Source organism: Anabrus simplex, chromosome 8 (assembly GCF_040414725.1).
Source record: "Anabrus simplex isolate iqAnaSimp1 chromosome 8, ASM4041472v1, whole genome shotgun sequence".
Lineage (NCBI taxonomy): Eukaryota > Metazoa > Arthropoda > Insecta > Orthoptera > Tettigoniidae > Anabrus > Anabrus simplex.
In genome coordinates, this window is record NC_090272.1 from 122621334 (window position 1) to 122638125 (window position 16792).

The following is a 16792-nucleotide window of genomic DNA, read 5'->3' on the forward strand; positions in this document are numbered from 1 at the left end:
GCGCATTAGAATGTTAAAGTGTTAAACTTGTGTGTGTCTGTGTGTGTGTGTGTATTGTAGAGATTACTTACTGTCGTGACGTGGTTGGGAAGTGTATCGCTTGGCAGCTTGGCGTGTACTATATCGTGAACTTGTGGTATTAGTGTCTGTTGTCGTGAGGGGAATGGAGGGGTGGGGAAGGGGAGTTGCTAACTGTGTAGAGGTGGAGTTAGTTGTGTCTTTCTCCTGCGCTGTAGATTGCGTGTGGTGTTGTTTATTGACTGTTCTCAAATAATAGTTTTTTATAAAAGGGATGATTTTATTAAATAAAATATTGTTTTTTTCTGTGATTTCATTAATATTATAATTAGGGTTGGCATATTGGTCTACTGTTATATATAGTTCTTCAGTAATATTGAGTAAGGGTCCTTTGGGGTTTGTGCTTAATATTATCATATCATTATCTATATTAGTATTGACATGTTCGTTTTATCTGATAGTAAAGTTTCTGCCTGTACGTCCTATGTAGCTTGTTAGGCAGTTATTGCAGCGGATACGGTAAACTCCAGAACGAAGGTATTTGTTGTTATTGTTGATAGTTTTTGTGTTATGTATGATGATGTTGCTGTTATGTGTAGTCCTGTAGGCTATTTCAAGGTTATGTTTTTTGAAAATGTTGGTTAACGAGTATATGTGCGTGTTATTAAATGTAAAGGTTGCGTAGTTTTTCTTAGGTTTGTCTATTTTTGATAATTTAGTTTTGGGTTTTGATTTGAATTTATGAATGATTGAATTGACTGTATCTTTCTTGTATCCATTTTTTCTTGCTATTTCTTGGATTAAATGTATCTCTTCATTAAAATCTGTTTTTGAAAGCGGTATGTTAAAGGCTCTATACACCATACTGTAATATGCTGCTTTTTTATGGGAGCTAGGATGAATGGAGTCTGTTGCTATTGTGTTTATTGTATGGGTAGGCTTGCGATAAATTTTGAAAGATAAATGATTGTCTTGTCTAGTAATGGTCAAATCGAGATAGTTCAGTTTGCAGTTGTTTTCTGATTCTTTTGTAAACTGTATATGTGGGTCTATGGTGTTTAATGTGTCTAACAAAGTGTTTTCATTGGTTAGTCTATTATCGATGATAGCAAATACGTCATCAACAAAACGGCACCAAAAGAATATTCCGTTTATTGTACTGATTGAGTTGTATTCGAGGTGGTCTAAATATATTTCAGCAATTATACCGGAGGCGGGAGAACCCATTGGTAAGCCTAGTTGTTGATAAATTGTGTCATGGAACTTAAAAAAGTTGTTATTGACGGCAAATTCTAAAATTATTATGAATTCCTCGATTTCTAAATTACTTAGTTTACTGTAAGTTTTGAGGTTGGATGAAATTATATCTATAGTTTTTTTAGTGGGGATATTGGGGTACATATTGGTAATGTCATAAGACGCTAAGGAATGGTATCGTTCTAGTTGTAGCTCTTTAGTTTTGTTGCAGAAGTCTACTGAATTGTGTATAGTTTTATTGGCTTGAAATGAATAATGTTTTTTGAGGAATTTTTGGATGAATTGCGATAATTTATATGTAGGACTTGCTCTGTAATTTACTATGGGTCTCATGGGTATGTTGTCCTTATGTATTTTTGGAAGAGCTTTTGCATTCGGTAGTTGGGGGTTCATAACTATGAGATTTTGTGCTTCAGTTTCGGTAAGTAGTAGGTGCGTGTTTTTAAGTAGTCTTGAGATTTCTTTGTATTATATTTGTAGGGTCCTTGCGTATGATCCGAAAGGTGTCGTTATTGAAAACTTCTTTTGTTTTTCGAATGTATACATTTTTGTCAATGACTACTGTGGTGTTGCCTTTATCCGCTTTAGTTACGACCAGATTGTTTTGTTTTATCTTGTTGTTTAGTCTATTTATCTGTGTTACATTAATTTTTTTATTGTGTGAACTATTTTCTTGTAATTTCTTAATATACTGTGGTAGTCTTTTTGCGATGTCGTGTTTTACTTCATCTCGTAGGTCATATGGAATTTTCTGTAATGCAAGTTCAGTTTCCGCGGTGGTAGTTGTGATATTTTGCAAAACTGAGGTATTGCCCCAATTATGTTTCGGACCTTTACTCAAAATTTCAGTTTCTGTTTCATCGAATACTGTATTCGTGAGATTTTTGATCGAAGGATGGAAATTATGTTCAGTGTCAGAATTAGGTTGGGATGAGGTAATCTTATTTATATTAGGAATCATGGGTTCCGTTCTTCGTGTCTGTTTTAAAGACTCTAATTTTCTATTAAGGTTGTTTTTTTTTTTTTATGGATAAGTTCTCTATTTTGTCGTTAGTGATACGTTGAAAGTGATCCCAATAACTATATGGCAGCTCTTGGGATACTCTCAAATGTAGTGGATACAATTCATTGTTCAAATATTGTTTTTTACGGTAAAAAAAACTTGATTTCCGTTTTTAGCCAGATTTTGTTAGTTTTATTTAATGTGTTACGTGTCTGATTGGTAACTCTGTGTTTATTGTTATACTTCTTAAGAAATTTAGGAGTTAGGTTATTGGCAAGGCATTCTTTTAGAAAGGCGATATTCTTGGTGGTATTCATTAATTTGATTCTAATGCTTCTGTATTTATGCGCATTACGTCTTGCCTGGTTGGCATTAATATCTTGATTAATAAATTTCATGATGTTCCGTATTGATATCTATAGTATGTCATAGAAAGAAAGAGATCCACCTTATGAATACTAAATTTAATAATGTTATTTAAAACAGGACCGGTTTCGACTTATTACAAGTCATCTTCAGCTGTCATTTACATACACATTAGAATACATGTTCAAAACAGTTGTATCTTACAAATAAACATGTCGTGTTTGATAGACATTAGGTAGTATGTCTAGAAGTGAAATTCTGCTTCTTACATCTAAGTTTAAAGGACCAAGAATATTAAAAAGATATCTATCTTTAACACATTAAAAAATTACAACACATGATAAAATTTGTTGTTTACATCTGACCTTGAATATAGCATTATCATTCAAGTTTTACTAATAATAGTTCTACTACTTACCGAAACTGAAGCACAAAATCTCATAGTTATGAACCCCCAACTACCGAATGCAAAAGCTCTTCCAAAAATACATAAGGACAACATACCCATGAGACCCATAGTAAATTACAGAGCAAGTCCTACATATAAATTATCGCAATTCATCCAAAAATTCCTCAAAAAACATTATTCATTTCAAGCCAATAAAACTATACACAATTCAGTAGACTTCTGCAACAAAACTAAAGAGCTACAACTAGAACGATACCATTCCTTAGCGTCTTATGACATTACCAATATGTACCCCAATATCCCCACTAAAAAAACTATAGATATAATTTCATCCAACCTCAAAACTTACAGTAAACTAAGTAATTTAGAAATCGAGGAATTCATAATAATTTTAGAATTTGCCGTCAATAACAACTTTTTTAAGTTCCATGACACAATTTATCAACAACTAGGCTTACCAATGGGTTCTCCCGCCTCCGGTATAATTGCTGAAATATATTTAGACCACCTCGAATACAACTCAATCAGTACAATAAACGGAATATTCTTTTGGTGCCGTTTTGTTGATGACGTATTTGCTATCATCGATAATAGACTAACCAATGAAAACACTTTGTTAGACACATTAAACACCATAGACCCACATATACAGTTTACAAAAGAATCAGAAAACAACTGCAAACTGAACTATCTCGATTTGACCATTACTAGACAAGACAATCATTTATCTTTCAAAATTTATCGCAAGCCTACCCATACAATAAACACAATAGCAACAGACTCCATTCATCCTAGCTCCCATAAAAAAGCAGCATATTACAGTATGGTGTATAGAGCCTTTAACATACCGCTTTCAAAAACAGATTTTAATGAAGAGATACATTTAATCCAAGAAATAGCAAGAAAAAATGGATACAAGAAAGATACAGTCAATTCAATCATTCATAAATTCAAATCAAAACCCAAAACTAAATTATCAAAAATAGACAAACCTAAGAAAAACTACGCAACCTTTACATTTAATAACACGCACATATACTCGTTAACCAACATTTTCAAAAAACATAACCTTGAAATAGCCTACAGGACTACACATAACAGCAACATCATCATACATAACACAAAAACTATCAACAATAACAACAAATACCTTCGTTCTGGAGTTTACCGTATCCGCTGCAATAACTGCCTAACAAGCTACATAGGACGTACAGGCAGAAACTTTACTATCAGATAAAACGAACATGTCAATACTAATATAGATAATGATATGATAATATTAAGCACAAACCCCAAAGGACCCTTACTCAATATTACTGAAGAACTATATATAACAGTAGACCAATATGCCAACCCTAATTATAATATTAATGAAATCACAGAAAAAACCAATATTTTATTTAATAAAATCATCCCTTTTATAAAAAACTATTATTTGAGAACAGTCAATAAACAACACCACGCGCAATCTACAGCACAGGAGAAAGACACAACTAACTCCACCTCTACACAGTTAGCAACTCCCCTTCCCCACCCCTCCATTCCCCTCACGACAACAGACACTAATACCACAAGTTCACGATATAGTACACGCCAAGCTGCCAAGCGATACACTTCCCAACCACGTCACGACAGTAAGTAATCTCTACAATACACACACACACACACACACACACACACACACACAGACACACACAAGTTTAACACTTTAACATTCTAATGCGCTTCTAACTGATTTCACTACTTTTTACAGATAGTTAGCAAGTATCATAGACCGAAAAAGAACCACCTACAACAACAGCTTTCATAACCCCAGCAGCACATTCATCTTCAATCTGTATATTCAACAAGACAATATAAATTTATAGTGATTGGACTTTAAGCAAATAGTGGCCAATAGTGCCCCATTTGAACTTGGCATGTACACGTGAAGAACAGTACTTCATATGAAGTTTTACAAATTTGCAGGACTGCCTCTTACCTTTTAACTTACATATTGAAATGTACCATTGTTTTATGTTGAATTTAATGTATTTTACACAGTATATATTTGAAGAGGTCATTCAATACAGGTTTTAATTACCTGGCATTTCATTTCTCAACGCAATCTCAAAATTCAGATTCACATTACTTAATTTGACAAAGTTTATATAAAGTATACTACCCCATTTGAAATTGACACATACGCATGAGGAAAGAATAATACTTCATATGAATTTCACAAAACGTATATGATTGTTTTATACCTTTCAACTTTTATATATTGAAGTGTGCTAATGTCTTCTTTGCATGAAATGAATTTTAAATAGCATATAATTGCAGGAGTTATTCAACAGAGGTTACAATTACCTAGATCACTATTAATTCAAATGCACTTCACTTTGTTATTGTAATTTCAACTTTGAATTCACATTACTCATTTTGACAAAATCCAAGCCTAATAAGAAGTATCTGTATAAGCACATGCGGCTACATTTAAGCATATTTAGTCGACTAAAAACAATGCAATATAAAAGTCCTTTTAAAGAACTATTATTAGTAAAACTTGAACGATAATGCTATATTCAAGGTCAGATGTAAACAACAAATTTTATCATGTGTTGTAATTTTTTAATGTGTTAAAGATAGATATCTTTTTAATATTCTTGGTCCTTTAAACTTAGATGTAAGAAGCAGAATTTCACTTCTAGACATACTACCTAATGTCTATCAAACACGACATGTTTATTTGTAAGATACAACTGTTTTGAACATGTATTCTAATGTGTATGTAAATGACAGCTGAAGATGACTTGTAATAAGTCGAAACTGGTCCTGTTTTAAATAACATTATTAAATTTAGTATTCATAAGGTGGATCTCTTTCTTTCTATGACATACTATAGATATCAATACGGAACATCATGAAATTTTTTAATCAAGATATTAATCATCAGTTGGTACCTAGCACACCTACCAATACACTGGCTAGTGCACACCGTGGAGGCCGCTGCGTAGGCCGACTGGAGCCACCGGCAGTGCCAATGCACTAAGAGACTTTGTCTCATTACCAAAAATTGAATGAGTTAGCTGGAAAATTTATAAATTTATAATGTCCAATAACGGACCATTTACATTGGTATTATAAATTTACTCATTCAGGACAAATATTTCAGATTCCCTATGGGAATCAACATCTATATCATCTGATGGCCAAGCAGGCATCAATTTTTGGTAATGAGACAAAGTCTCTTAGTGCATTGGCACTGCCGGTGGCTCCAGTTAGCCTACGCAGTGGCCTCCACGGTATGCACTAGCCAGCATATTGGTAGGTGTGCTAGGTACCAACTGATGAGCCCACCCTAGCACACGAGGGCGAAACGCTGGCAACCAAGAATGAGTTAGCTGGAATATTTATAAATTTATAATGTCCAATAACGGACCATTTATATTGGTTTCACCCAACCACGAAATTATCTGATCAGTGGATGCCATTATAACTTGTGTAAATTCACTAACAACAGTTACAATATAAAAGTTTCGCATTAAACACAAGCATAAGACAAACCTAGACTTATAACAGTGTGCAAAATTGCGTAGCACTGTTACTCACTATTGAGCACACCGCTGACCAAACGTGCACTGTTGCGCCTGATAATGGATTGAAAGTCTTCTTTTTCAAAGATAATGGAAATAACTGACACCTCCCCTTCGTAACAATCTGTTTGAAAGGTATATGGAGTTTCAAAAGTAGAGGTGTTGTAATATTCCAACAACAAGCAATATACTATGCAGGTTAGTGTCGCGCTCACCATGCGAGTAACCACGGGTTAATTGCATTTCTGTGTTTTGACTTCTTGTGCTACCTTCTTAACAAACTAAGTTTCACAGCATTTTGAGACTTCACTACTCGGTCATGAAAACTTTGCACACTTGGTAAGAAAATTAATGAAAGCTGTAATTGCATTTTCTCAAAATACAGTTTTCTTACTTGGAACAGTCAATAATTCGGAAGTATTGCACCTAGAAGAATGAACTTTTTTTTAAATGATTGGTATCGTATGTCAATTTTAAAATCATAAAAATCTTAAAAATGAAAAATTGACTTTAGGTCACTTTCAGCTCAGTGGCTCACAGACATTATATAACTGTACTATGATTTTACTCTTTTCTGTTTCCTAATATATGTCCTAATTAAGCTGTCATGTGCATGCATCAAACTTACCTATGTTTTGGCATTTTCTTGTGTAATGTATAGAATAATTTTGGGAATGTCCACAATTCCTTAAGACCCTGTTGAATAGAAGAAATGTTAAAACACAACATTAAAAGAAAGCTTCAAAAATTGCAGTAGTAGTTGCTAAATGTTTAAAAAGTAAGTATATAACACATTTATTTTCTTACCACCATAACAGAGAGAAACAACTAGAACAACAATAACAACATGCCATGAATAATACTACACAGAAGGTGTAAACACAAGTAGCAACAACTTCTTGAAATTACAACAGTTCTCCCATACTAATTTTGAGTTTTCTGTGAGAGTTTCTTTTTGCAGAACTGTAGACTATTTACAGATGAATACAACAGATAATCTTGGAGATACATGGAAGTTCATCTGTTACGTTCAGAATGATATGATGGCCCTGGTTGAGGATCTTCCTCTGGGGCTGGCATATCTGGTATTGGGGATGGTACTTCATCTGGTCCCTGTGGTATCCTCTCTGTCCTCAGGATTCTGGGCACATCAAATATGACTGATGGGTGATTTGAACTGTCCGATCTCTCGGAATGACTACGTGGAAAATTCTCAGAGGAACTAAATGGAGACACTCGAGTTGATTGATGTGGCATTTGAGGATCTGCCCTGAATAGAGCTTCACAAGGTAATGGGATCATCCTAATGATTGAATAACAATACCAAACTGCTATACTTCAGAATTGTTTTCATACATCCATACCTGAACCCTCTACAATAACAGAGAGAAACAATGAGAACAACAACATGCCATGGATAATACTACACAGAAAGTATACAGGGTGATTCTGTAGAGTGTGCAAATATTTAACAGGACATAGAGAATGCTCCACTGGACAATTTGAGCTAGGGAACCTGGGGTTGGAGAAGCCAGCTTTAGGAGATATGGAAGTAAATTTGTCTACTGCTTTGTCTTGCATTACTGTTTTCCAGCTTATTTACAACTAACATGCATACAAATTTATATGTACTGTGCTGTTTATTTACATGTACATTCTTTATTTCCTGCAAGGAAACAAGGATGAGCCTCATTACTGGGAAGTCATGATGCAGATTTACTTTACTTCACCTGTCCATAAAATGGCTCTGTTGTATCATATTTACATTGTCCCATGATGGAACGTGCTACGAATCACCGGCAGACCCATTTATTACTCAGTGCTATACAGAGAAGTACAGTACAATACGATGGAGCGGTACCAATACAGTTATGCAGAACTCGCTGAGATGCACCTTGTGAATGGGGAAGTACATTGCAATGCTCTCGCTGCTGAAGGGCTGTACAGGGAACGATTTCCTAATAAGCATCATCCGTCATGACGGGTGTTTATTTAACTTGATCGATGAATGCGGGAGACTGGTTCACTGGAAAGAAGAAATGAGGGACCTAGCAACATGAGGACCACTTGCACACCCGATTTTGAAGAGGAGGTGCTGGAACGTGCTGCAGCGGACCCCACTAAAATTACTTGTTGTATTGCATGTGGAATGGGCATTGTGGCGAGTACTCCACTAACAACAATTACACCCATATCACCCCACAACGCATCCTTCCAATGCTTGTGACTGACTTTGCACCAAGAGTCACATTGGGTCAGTGGTTGCTCCAACAGTGGATTGAGCGACCAGATTTCCCCCAAATCATTCTGTTTACTGACGAGGCCTCATTTGATCGTGATGGTATTTTGAACAGCAGGAAGAGCCATGTGAGAGCTGTGGAAAAACCTTCATGCTGTAGTAGAGTCACACCATCAAGTACATTTTGCTGTGAATATCTGGAGCAGCATTGTAGGCAACAATCTAATTGGGCCATATCTTCTACCTGGCCATCTGAATTGCCACCTGTACTTGAGGTTCTTGCAAAGAGTTCTACCCGAGTTGTTGGGAGGATGTACCCTTGCCTGTTCGTGCAAGGATGTGGATACAACATGATGGTGCACCATCTCACTTCGTTGTGGATGTCTGCAACGATCTCAATGCAATATTTCCTGGTTGCTGGATTGGAAAAGGGGGGTCCTATTCCATGGCCTGTGAGGTCACCTGACCTGAATCCCTTGATTATTTCCTATTGGGATATCTAAAGTCACTTGTGTATGAGACCCCAGTGGATACAGAGATTGAATTACTTGCCAGAATTGTAGCTGCTTGTGATGTGATTTGAAACACACCAGGGATATTTGTCAAGGTGCGTCAGAATCTTGTTCGCCAATGTCATGCTTGCATTGAGGTTGATGGCCATCAGTTTCAGCACATTTTGTAAGATACAGTGTAAATGGTACGTTCATTGTATCAATGATGGTATTTGCAGTTAGCTGTAACTAATGTAAATAAAAAAGTACACAATAATGTGACTGTATTTCTATTATCTCCTTAAGCTGGCTTCTCTGACCCCAGGTTTCCTACCTCAAATTGTTCAGTGAAGCATCATCTATGTCCTGTTAAATTTTTGCATGCTCTTATGCAAACACCCTGGATACACAAATAGCAACATCTACTTGAACTTACAACAGTAGTAGTAGTAGTAGTAGTAGTAGTAGTAGTAGTAGTTTTTCATTTGAAATAGACAAGGAGGAAAGTTACCAGACAGGTGTTGTGAAGAAAACTTTTCTTAATGCTATCAACAAATCTCAGTAGGCCTGACAGCCAATGTTGTTTAACCCTTTCTCACACCACCCTGAAATTCCAAATGTGTGTACCAGTAAGTGGCCATGTAGACCACATGTCTGTGTTGATCCAACTGTTTTGACTTTTTCTTACAATGTATGCTAGACAGGACTTTTGCAGAAAGTCAGTGCTTATTTAATTTCATCACTGAATGTGTATGACCCCACTAATTTAATTCACTGTTCATTGCATCTTAATAGAATTTCACTGGTAAGTGTATGTGTGTGTTACAGTTACAAGTAATAGTTGGCATGAGGATAGGAATTCATGATATTATAAATTAAAGACTTGAAGATGGTTTTCCATGGTTTTCCCATTTTCAACCAGGCAAATGCTGGGGCTGTACCTTAATTAAGGCCACGACCGATTCCTTCCAACTCCTAGGCCTTTCCTATCCCATCGTCGCCATAAGACCTGTCTGTGTTGGTGCGACGTAAAGCCCCTAGCAAAAAAAAAAAAATTTAAAGACTGCAATATATTACATCCCTGTTTTTATTACCGGTAATCCGATGAAGGAATTGAAACAGACACCATACAATGTATGTATTATCTATTGTTTCTTCTTGTGCCAACAACAATACTAAATACTGCGGTATTAGAGACCGTACATCTGTGTTCATAACTCTTGTTATGTGCATCGGTTGTTGGGGTTTAAGTCATCTATCCATTTACTAGTTTGATGCAACTTTCAATGCTTCTCTATGCTCAGTGATCTGCTCTCTCCAAAGTTCAGCACAGGGTCTTTGAGAATCCTGAACATAGTCCGCAAGTAATGAAATGAAATGGTGCATGGCTTTTAGTGCCGGGAGTGTCCGAGGACATGTTTGGCTCACCAGGTGTGTAGGTCTCTGGATTTGATGCCCGTAGGTGACATGCGCATCATGATGAGAATGAAATGACGATGAAGATGACACATACACCCAGCCTCCATGCCTACGGATTTAACCAATGATGGTTAAAATTCCCGACCCTTCCAGGAATCAAACCTGGGACTCCTGTGACCAAAGGTCAGCACGCTAACCACTTAGTCATGGATCCGGACACAGTCCTCGATGAAATATCAGGAAACCACATCCCTTCTGGACTATAGCATACTTGTAGAATTGAACATCAGCCATGGAAGACTTATCAGCTACTTGAGCTCTTTGTAACTATTGCAGCCTGCCTTTTCTCTAATCTATTTTTCATATTCATGTCTTAGCCTCTCTCCATCCTTAATCAAAATTGATTGCATTCAGGCATCTCAATCATCAAAAATCTAGGATTTTGCCCCATTGTGGCAGTGGGTTCATCAGTTGGATTACCCCATTTTACCGGTACCAATTGAAATTGAAAGACTTCCACCTTTCAATGCATATATAATTTTTTTTATCAAAAGAGAACACTTAATAATTTAAGGACATGTTTTATCTCTTACAAGGGACCATCAATCGATGTTAAGAAAACTTGAAACCAATTTATACACCATCCGAAAGAGCACACGGAAATATGTAAAACTTTCAAATATTATATCCTATTATGCACGAATATATGAGTTACAGGGCGTTAAAGATGTGCAGGTGGGGATCTTCAGTGTCCAATCGGAGTGAAGTTATTTTGAAATGCTGGCGCGATGTAAGGAGAAGTGGGCGAGAGGGGAAGAGAGAGAGAGAGATTGGGGGAGGGGGGTAGAGAGGGAGACAGCACAGTGCAGTGACGGGCACAGTCTATTATACGGGTCTTTCTGAAGTAAGCTTCTACCTATAAAAATTAACCCTCTTAACGCATGGAAATAATTTCCAGCTCTCAGTTTCAACCAAAGAAGATGAGACAATGTTTCAGTATTTAGTAGATATATTAGTCTGATACAGAAATAATATAAATACAGACTTTAGATATTAATGAACACGAACCAGTATCTGAAACAATGTTTGTGCCCGATGAATACAAATCTCCATCAGAAGAATCTACTTCATCTTCATCAAAACAGGAATCAACATCAGAAGGTCCACAGAGCCTGGAAAAGCATAGAGTAGAACAGTCATTGTAAGAAAAAAGAAAGATTATAAACACATGGTTGAGTGCAAAGAAGCAGAAGCCAAAGCGAACATTCGCTCACTTATCATGGAACTCTATGGAAAACAGATATCCTCGATTGAAGCACGAGATGCAGTTGTACCGTTTCAAGGAAGATATTGCAAAAGCGGATTCTAATGGCAAGTCTATCTTCTAGTTTAACAGTCGAGGATAAATATAAGCAGTTCTACGAGTTGGTGTTTACTAAATTTATGGAAGACTGCGCAAACAACTTGGTAGTGCACAATATGAACTTACAAAAATGGGCCCATGAAGAACCCAAATCACTTGATTTGCCTTTGTCAGCAACTGCAACATGGGTATGGAATTTCAAGCAGCATTTTCACATAGGATGATGAAAAATTACAGTTTATCACACACACAAAAAGGTGATGATGATGATGATGATGACGATGATGATGAAACTACTAACGACATACTGCATTCCTGCTTATAAAGCAGTATGGTGTTGACAATGTGTATAATGTAGATCAGTCTGGCATCAATAAAGAATCACATTCTGGGAGAGCACTTCATCAGCGTGATAAGAAGATAGTGTGTGGTGTTATGCAATTAAAAAACACACATTCATTCACAATTATGCCAATTGTATCATGCATGGAACATCTCCTTCCCTGTCTGTTTATCGTACTGAAGGAATCAAAACCAACAAGTCAAGCTCTCCAGCAGGGTATGTTTAAAGCTCCTAATTTAATTGAGCAGTGGTCAAAATGTGGAAAAATAACAAAAGTCCTTTTCCATATATTTCTGGAGTTGACATTTTTACCTCACACTGGTCCATCGAACTGTTTACTGGTGGATTCCTGGGTGCCTCACAAAGATACTAATTTAATACATGAAGTACTTTCATTAAATAACTATGAACCTGAAAAGTGAAAAGTACAAATCATTCCAGCAAAAACAACTTCTGAATTACAACCGTTAGAAGGAATTTTTTCCAAATGTTCAAAACAATGGACCAACATATCTGTGCTTTAGTTGTGTTAAATAATATTGATGTGAACTTGTAACAGTATTATCAAATGCATGTCATTGATCTACAATCAAGAAAGTTCACCGTACTTCCGTTTGTCACATAGACATGGGTGGAAATTAGCGGGCTTAATTAGCACGAAAGAAACTTTTGAAAATAACACAGACTATTGTATTAGAAAAGGAACTGCTACTTGCGAATTCCTCATGGAGGACAATAATAATTGTGATCAGCTGTCTTTACTCAAATGTAGCTGGTCCAAGAAGCTATTATGTTTTGAACATTTTTTCCTTAATTTCCATTATCATTCACAGGAGATTGAATTTCTTGAAGGGGATTAAACACAACTGCCACATTATTGGTGAGTATCTAATTATTTAATCAATACATACTCATACATACAGTGTTTAAATGTTGACCTTGAATATTTTTATCCCTCATGCAATTAAAACACAACTGCAGGTTAGTACTGTATTTAATTGTGTCTTTAAAAGATGCATAAATTAATTCCAAGTTTTGTGATTACTGCATTACGATTTAAAAGAAATGAATACATACTTTTCAGATGTACAGTGTTTGTATGGTTCATTGCACTCACAGTGCTGTCTACCCCCCCTCTCTCTCTTGGCCGCTTCTCTTTACATTTCGACCGGGCAAGTTGGCCGTGCGCTTAGGGGTGCGCAGCTGTGAACTTGCATCTGAGTGGGTTCAAACCCCACTGTTGGCAGCCATGAAAATGGTTTTCCATGGTTTCCCATTTTCACACCAGGCAAATGCACCATAAGTAAGGCCACGACCGCTGCCTTCTGAGTTCTAGCCCTGCCCTCTCCATCATCGCCATAAGACCTATCTATGTTGATGCGATGTAAAGCAAATAGCTTTACATTGCACCAGCAGTTCAAAATAACTTCACTCCAATTGGACACTGACGACTCCCACCCGCACATATTTACTGCCCTGTAACTCGTATATACATGCACAGTAAGATATAATATTCAAGGGTTTTATATATTTCAGAGTGCTCTTTTGTATGGTGTATAAATCGGTTTCAAGTTTTCTTAACATTGATTGATGGTCTCTTGTTAGTTTTGAGACATCTTAGAAGACAATAACACACAAAATGACGATAAACATTAATTAAAATACCAATAACGGATATTTTAAAAAGTTTAGAAATATTATATGCCATAGTTGTCATCTTCTTTTTTCTTTGTGAAAAATACTATGTCTTTATAATGTTACTCTATCTCACTGATTTTCTTGTTCCTAAATTAGTAAACAATTATATAAGCTTGACACTGAACCATTACTGTATGCAAATTTTATAGTAAAAGGTGAAATCATAGCTGGGGAAACTCCCCTTGATTATAAAATGTAGTGCAATATAGATTTTAATATCTTGAATCTTTCGGTGTTGTTAGATGTTATACGAATCTAGAAAGAAAGAAAGAAATATAACTTAATAAGTGTGTTAACGTTGGTGAAATTCTGAAAGAATGTTGAGTACCATATTAACTTCCCTGTTTTTAAACTTTTTAACATATCTATTATCTGCATTTTAAATAATGTGTCTTCTGTCATTTTGTATGTTATTACCTTCTAAGCTGAAAATGTCTCAAAACAGAGATACTAAACATGTCCTTGCAATTAAGTGTTCTCTTTCAATAACACAAATAATACATTCATTGAAAGGTGAAAGTCTCTCTACTTTAATTAGATACCGCAGCATCAACGCAAATACCTAATAATGAAGTTTATCAACATATTTCCAAGATGCTGGCCAGTACATTGTTGGAACACCACTACAACTCTCCTTTGAAGTACAATACAATGGCAGTGCACTTGGGGTGATAAGCACCTTCACTTACTATAAATGCCTATTTAAGCTTTTGCAATCAAAAATTAGGTTTCCAGCAGAGAAAAATAAGAATATGTGAAGACTGTCCTTGAAATTTTTATGTTCTCTTTCTACTTCTCCCTCTTCCCACTATTGGGCGAGTTGGCCGTGTGGTTAGGGGTGCGCAGCTGTGATCTTGCATCCAGGAAATAGTGGGTTCAAACCCTACAGTTGACAGCCCAGAAGATGGTTTTCCATGGTTTCTCATTTTCACACCAGGCAAATGCTGGGGCTGTACCTTAATTAAGGCCATGGCCACTTGCTTCCCATTTCTAAGCCTTTCCTATCCCATTGTCACCATAAGACCTATCTGTGTCGGTGCGACGTAAAGAAAAAAACAAAAACCTCTTCCCACACTGACTTGTTATTGTGTGCTGCTTTCAATTCATACCTTGCTATACGGGGTTTAAAAAAAATATTGCACAAAGTGTCAGGAATAGATTCCTCACATCGTCATTACACCTGCATAAACTGCTATGTGATAAATGTTGTGGGAGAAATTCTGACTCACAGCACTTATCATCAAGAGCAAGAATTCTTTGAAATTACTCTCACAGTATTGAATCTTAGATGGCAATCCCTTACCGGCCAAAGTTCTGAGCTGAAATATTTCACGTATTAATTTTTGCAGCCACAAAAAATAATATGTAGGAAAGAAAATTAAGTCACATCTGTGTGGTCCCAGGAACACTTAATTTCTGAGTTAACAGTCTGTCTAGTATGAACTTAGTGTCTGCTGTATGTTAATTGGCTGAATCTAAGACACTGATGTATTATAATGTCTATATATCGTGGCTGAACTGAATGACACTACAAACTGTAAAGCTTTTCAGACAATGAGAACTATGTTAAGAATCTTGGAACTTGTTCAAAAGTCAATAAGGTAACAGACCGAGGTCTGTATACAGCAGTAGTGTAGTCAGGATTGGTCGATGGTGGTGGGGTTCAGTTACAAAATGAAGGTGAATGCATGACTTTCATTATAAGGACACTGATACAAATGAATTATGTTGATATTCAGACTGCAGTACACTACACAATCTTACATTAAAATAACAAGAACAATATGATCGGCATCAACAGTTCAAGTAGATCATTTTACCAATGCAATGTTGACATTAGTTAGATCCTTATGATTGTATGTACAGTTTACAATCTAACATCCAATTTCTGAGGCTTCTTAGAAAGTAGATAGAACAGATCTGTTGGTTTTACAATAATGTCTCTGAATGTTTATTTAGTTTATTGTTTGTCAGTTTCTGTTTATTTTATTTTTGTAAAAACATTCCATGATGGGGGTGAGGGTTCTAATCCCCAGTAATTCCCACCCCATGGCTACGCCCTTGTCTGTCTTATACAGGCAGAGGGTAGGTGTTTTGAATATTGGATTTAAAGAATGGCAACAAAGCTCTATCATAATTCTAGAAAATAATCATATTTCAATATCCTACACAAAGATCATACTTGAAAATCAGAATACTCGGGAATTGGGCATTTCCAGACCCAAATTGATATAACCTGTTTTTATTCTCTACATCGAAAGAATTCACACAAGAAATGATGCCCTGTGTTTTTGTTAGACTTAATTTGTACTTGTTTCTTTCTACCACCGTACTTGACTAATCACAGTGTTTATCCTACAAGTAATACAGTATGTGTTCTTGCCCATATGCCTATCTTTCTGTAAATGACTTTTCAACATCTGTTAGTTCCTGTTTTTTTTTTGTATTTTTGTTTGCATAATTAGGGGATATATGAGTGTGGAATACAGATAAAGGGATTATTTAAAAAATAGAGGTTAATCATTTGGAGAATTTCATTTTTACAATGATCAGAGTTTGTAAATCTGCCATTGAATATATTATTCATTGTACAATTCCTCTGTATGAGCCT

At 36.0% G+C, this 16792-nt stretch overlaps 1 protein-coding gene across 1 annotated transcript in view; it reads right to left on the bottom strand.

Moving 5' to 3' along the window:
* LOC136879188 (protein SET) overlaps positions 1 to 16792 on the bottom strand; it is a 45245-nt gene that overhangs the window by 2843 nt on the left and 25610 nt on the right. Inside the window, exon 4 of the mRNA XM_068228985.1 lies at positions 7257 to 7324. Coding sequence (XP_068085086.1) covers positions 7257 to 7324 — 68 coding nt within the window. The remainder of the gene's footprint in view (positions 1 to 7256; positions 7325 to 16792) is intronic.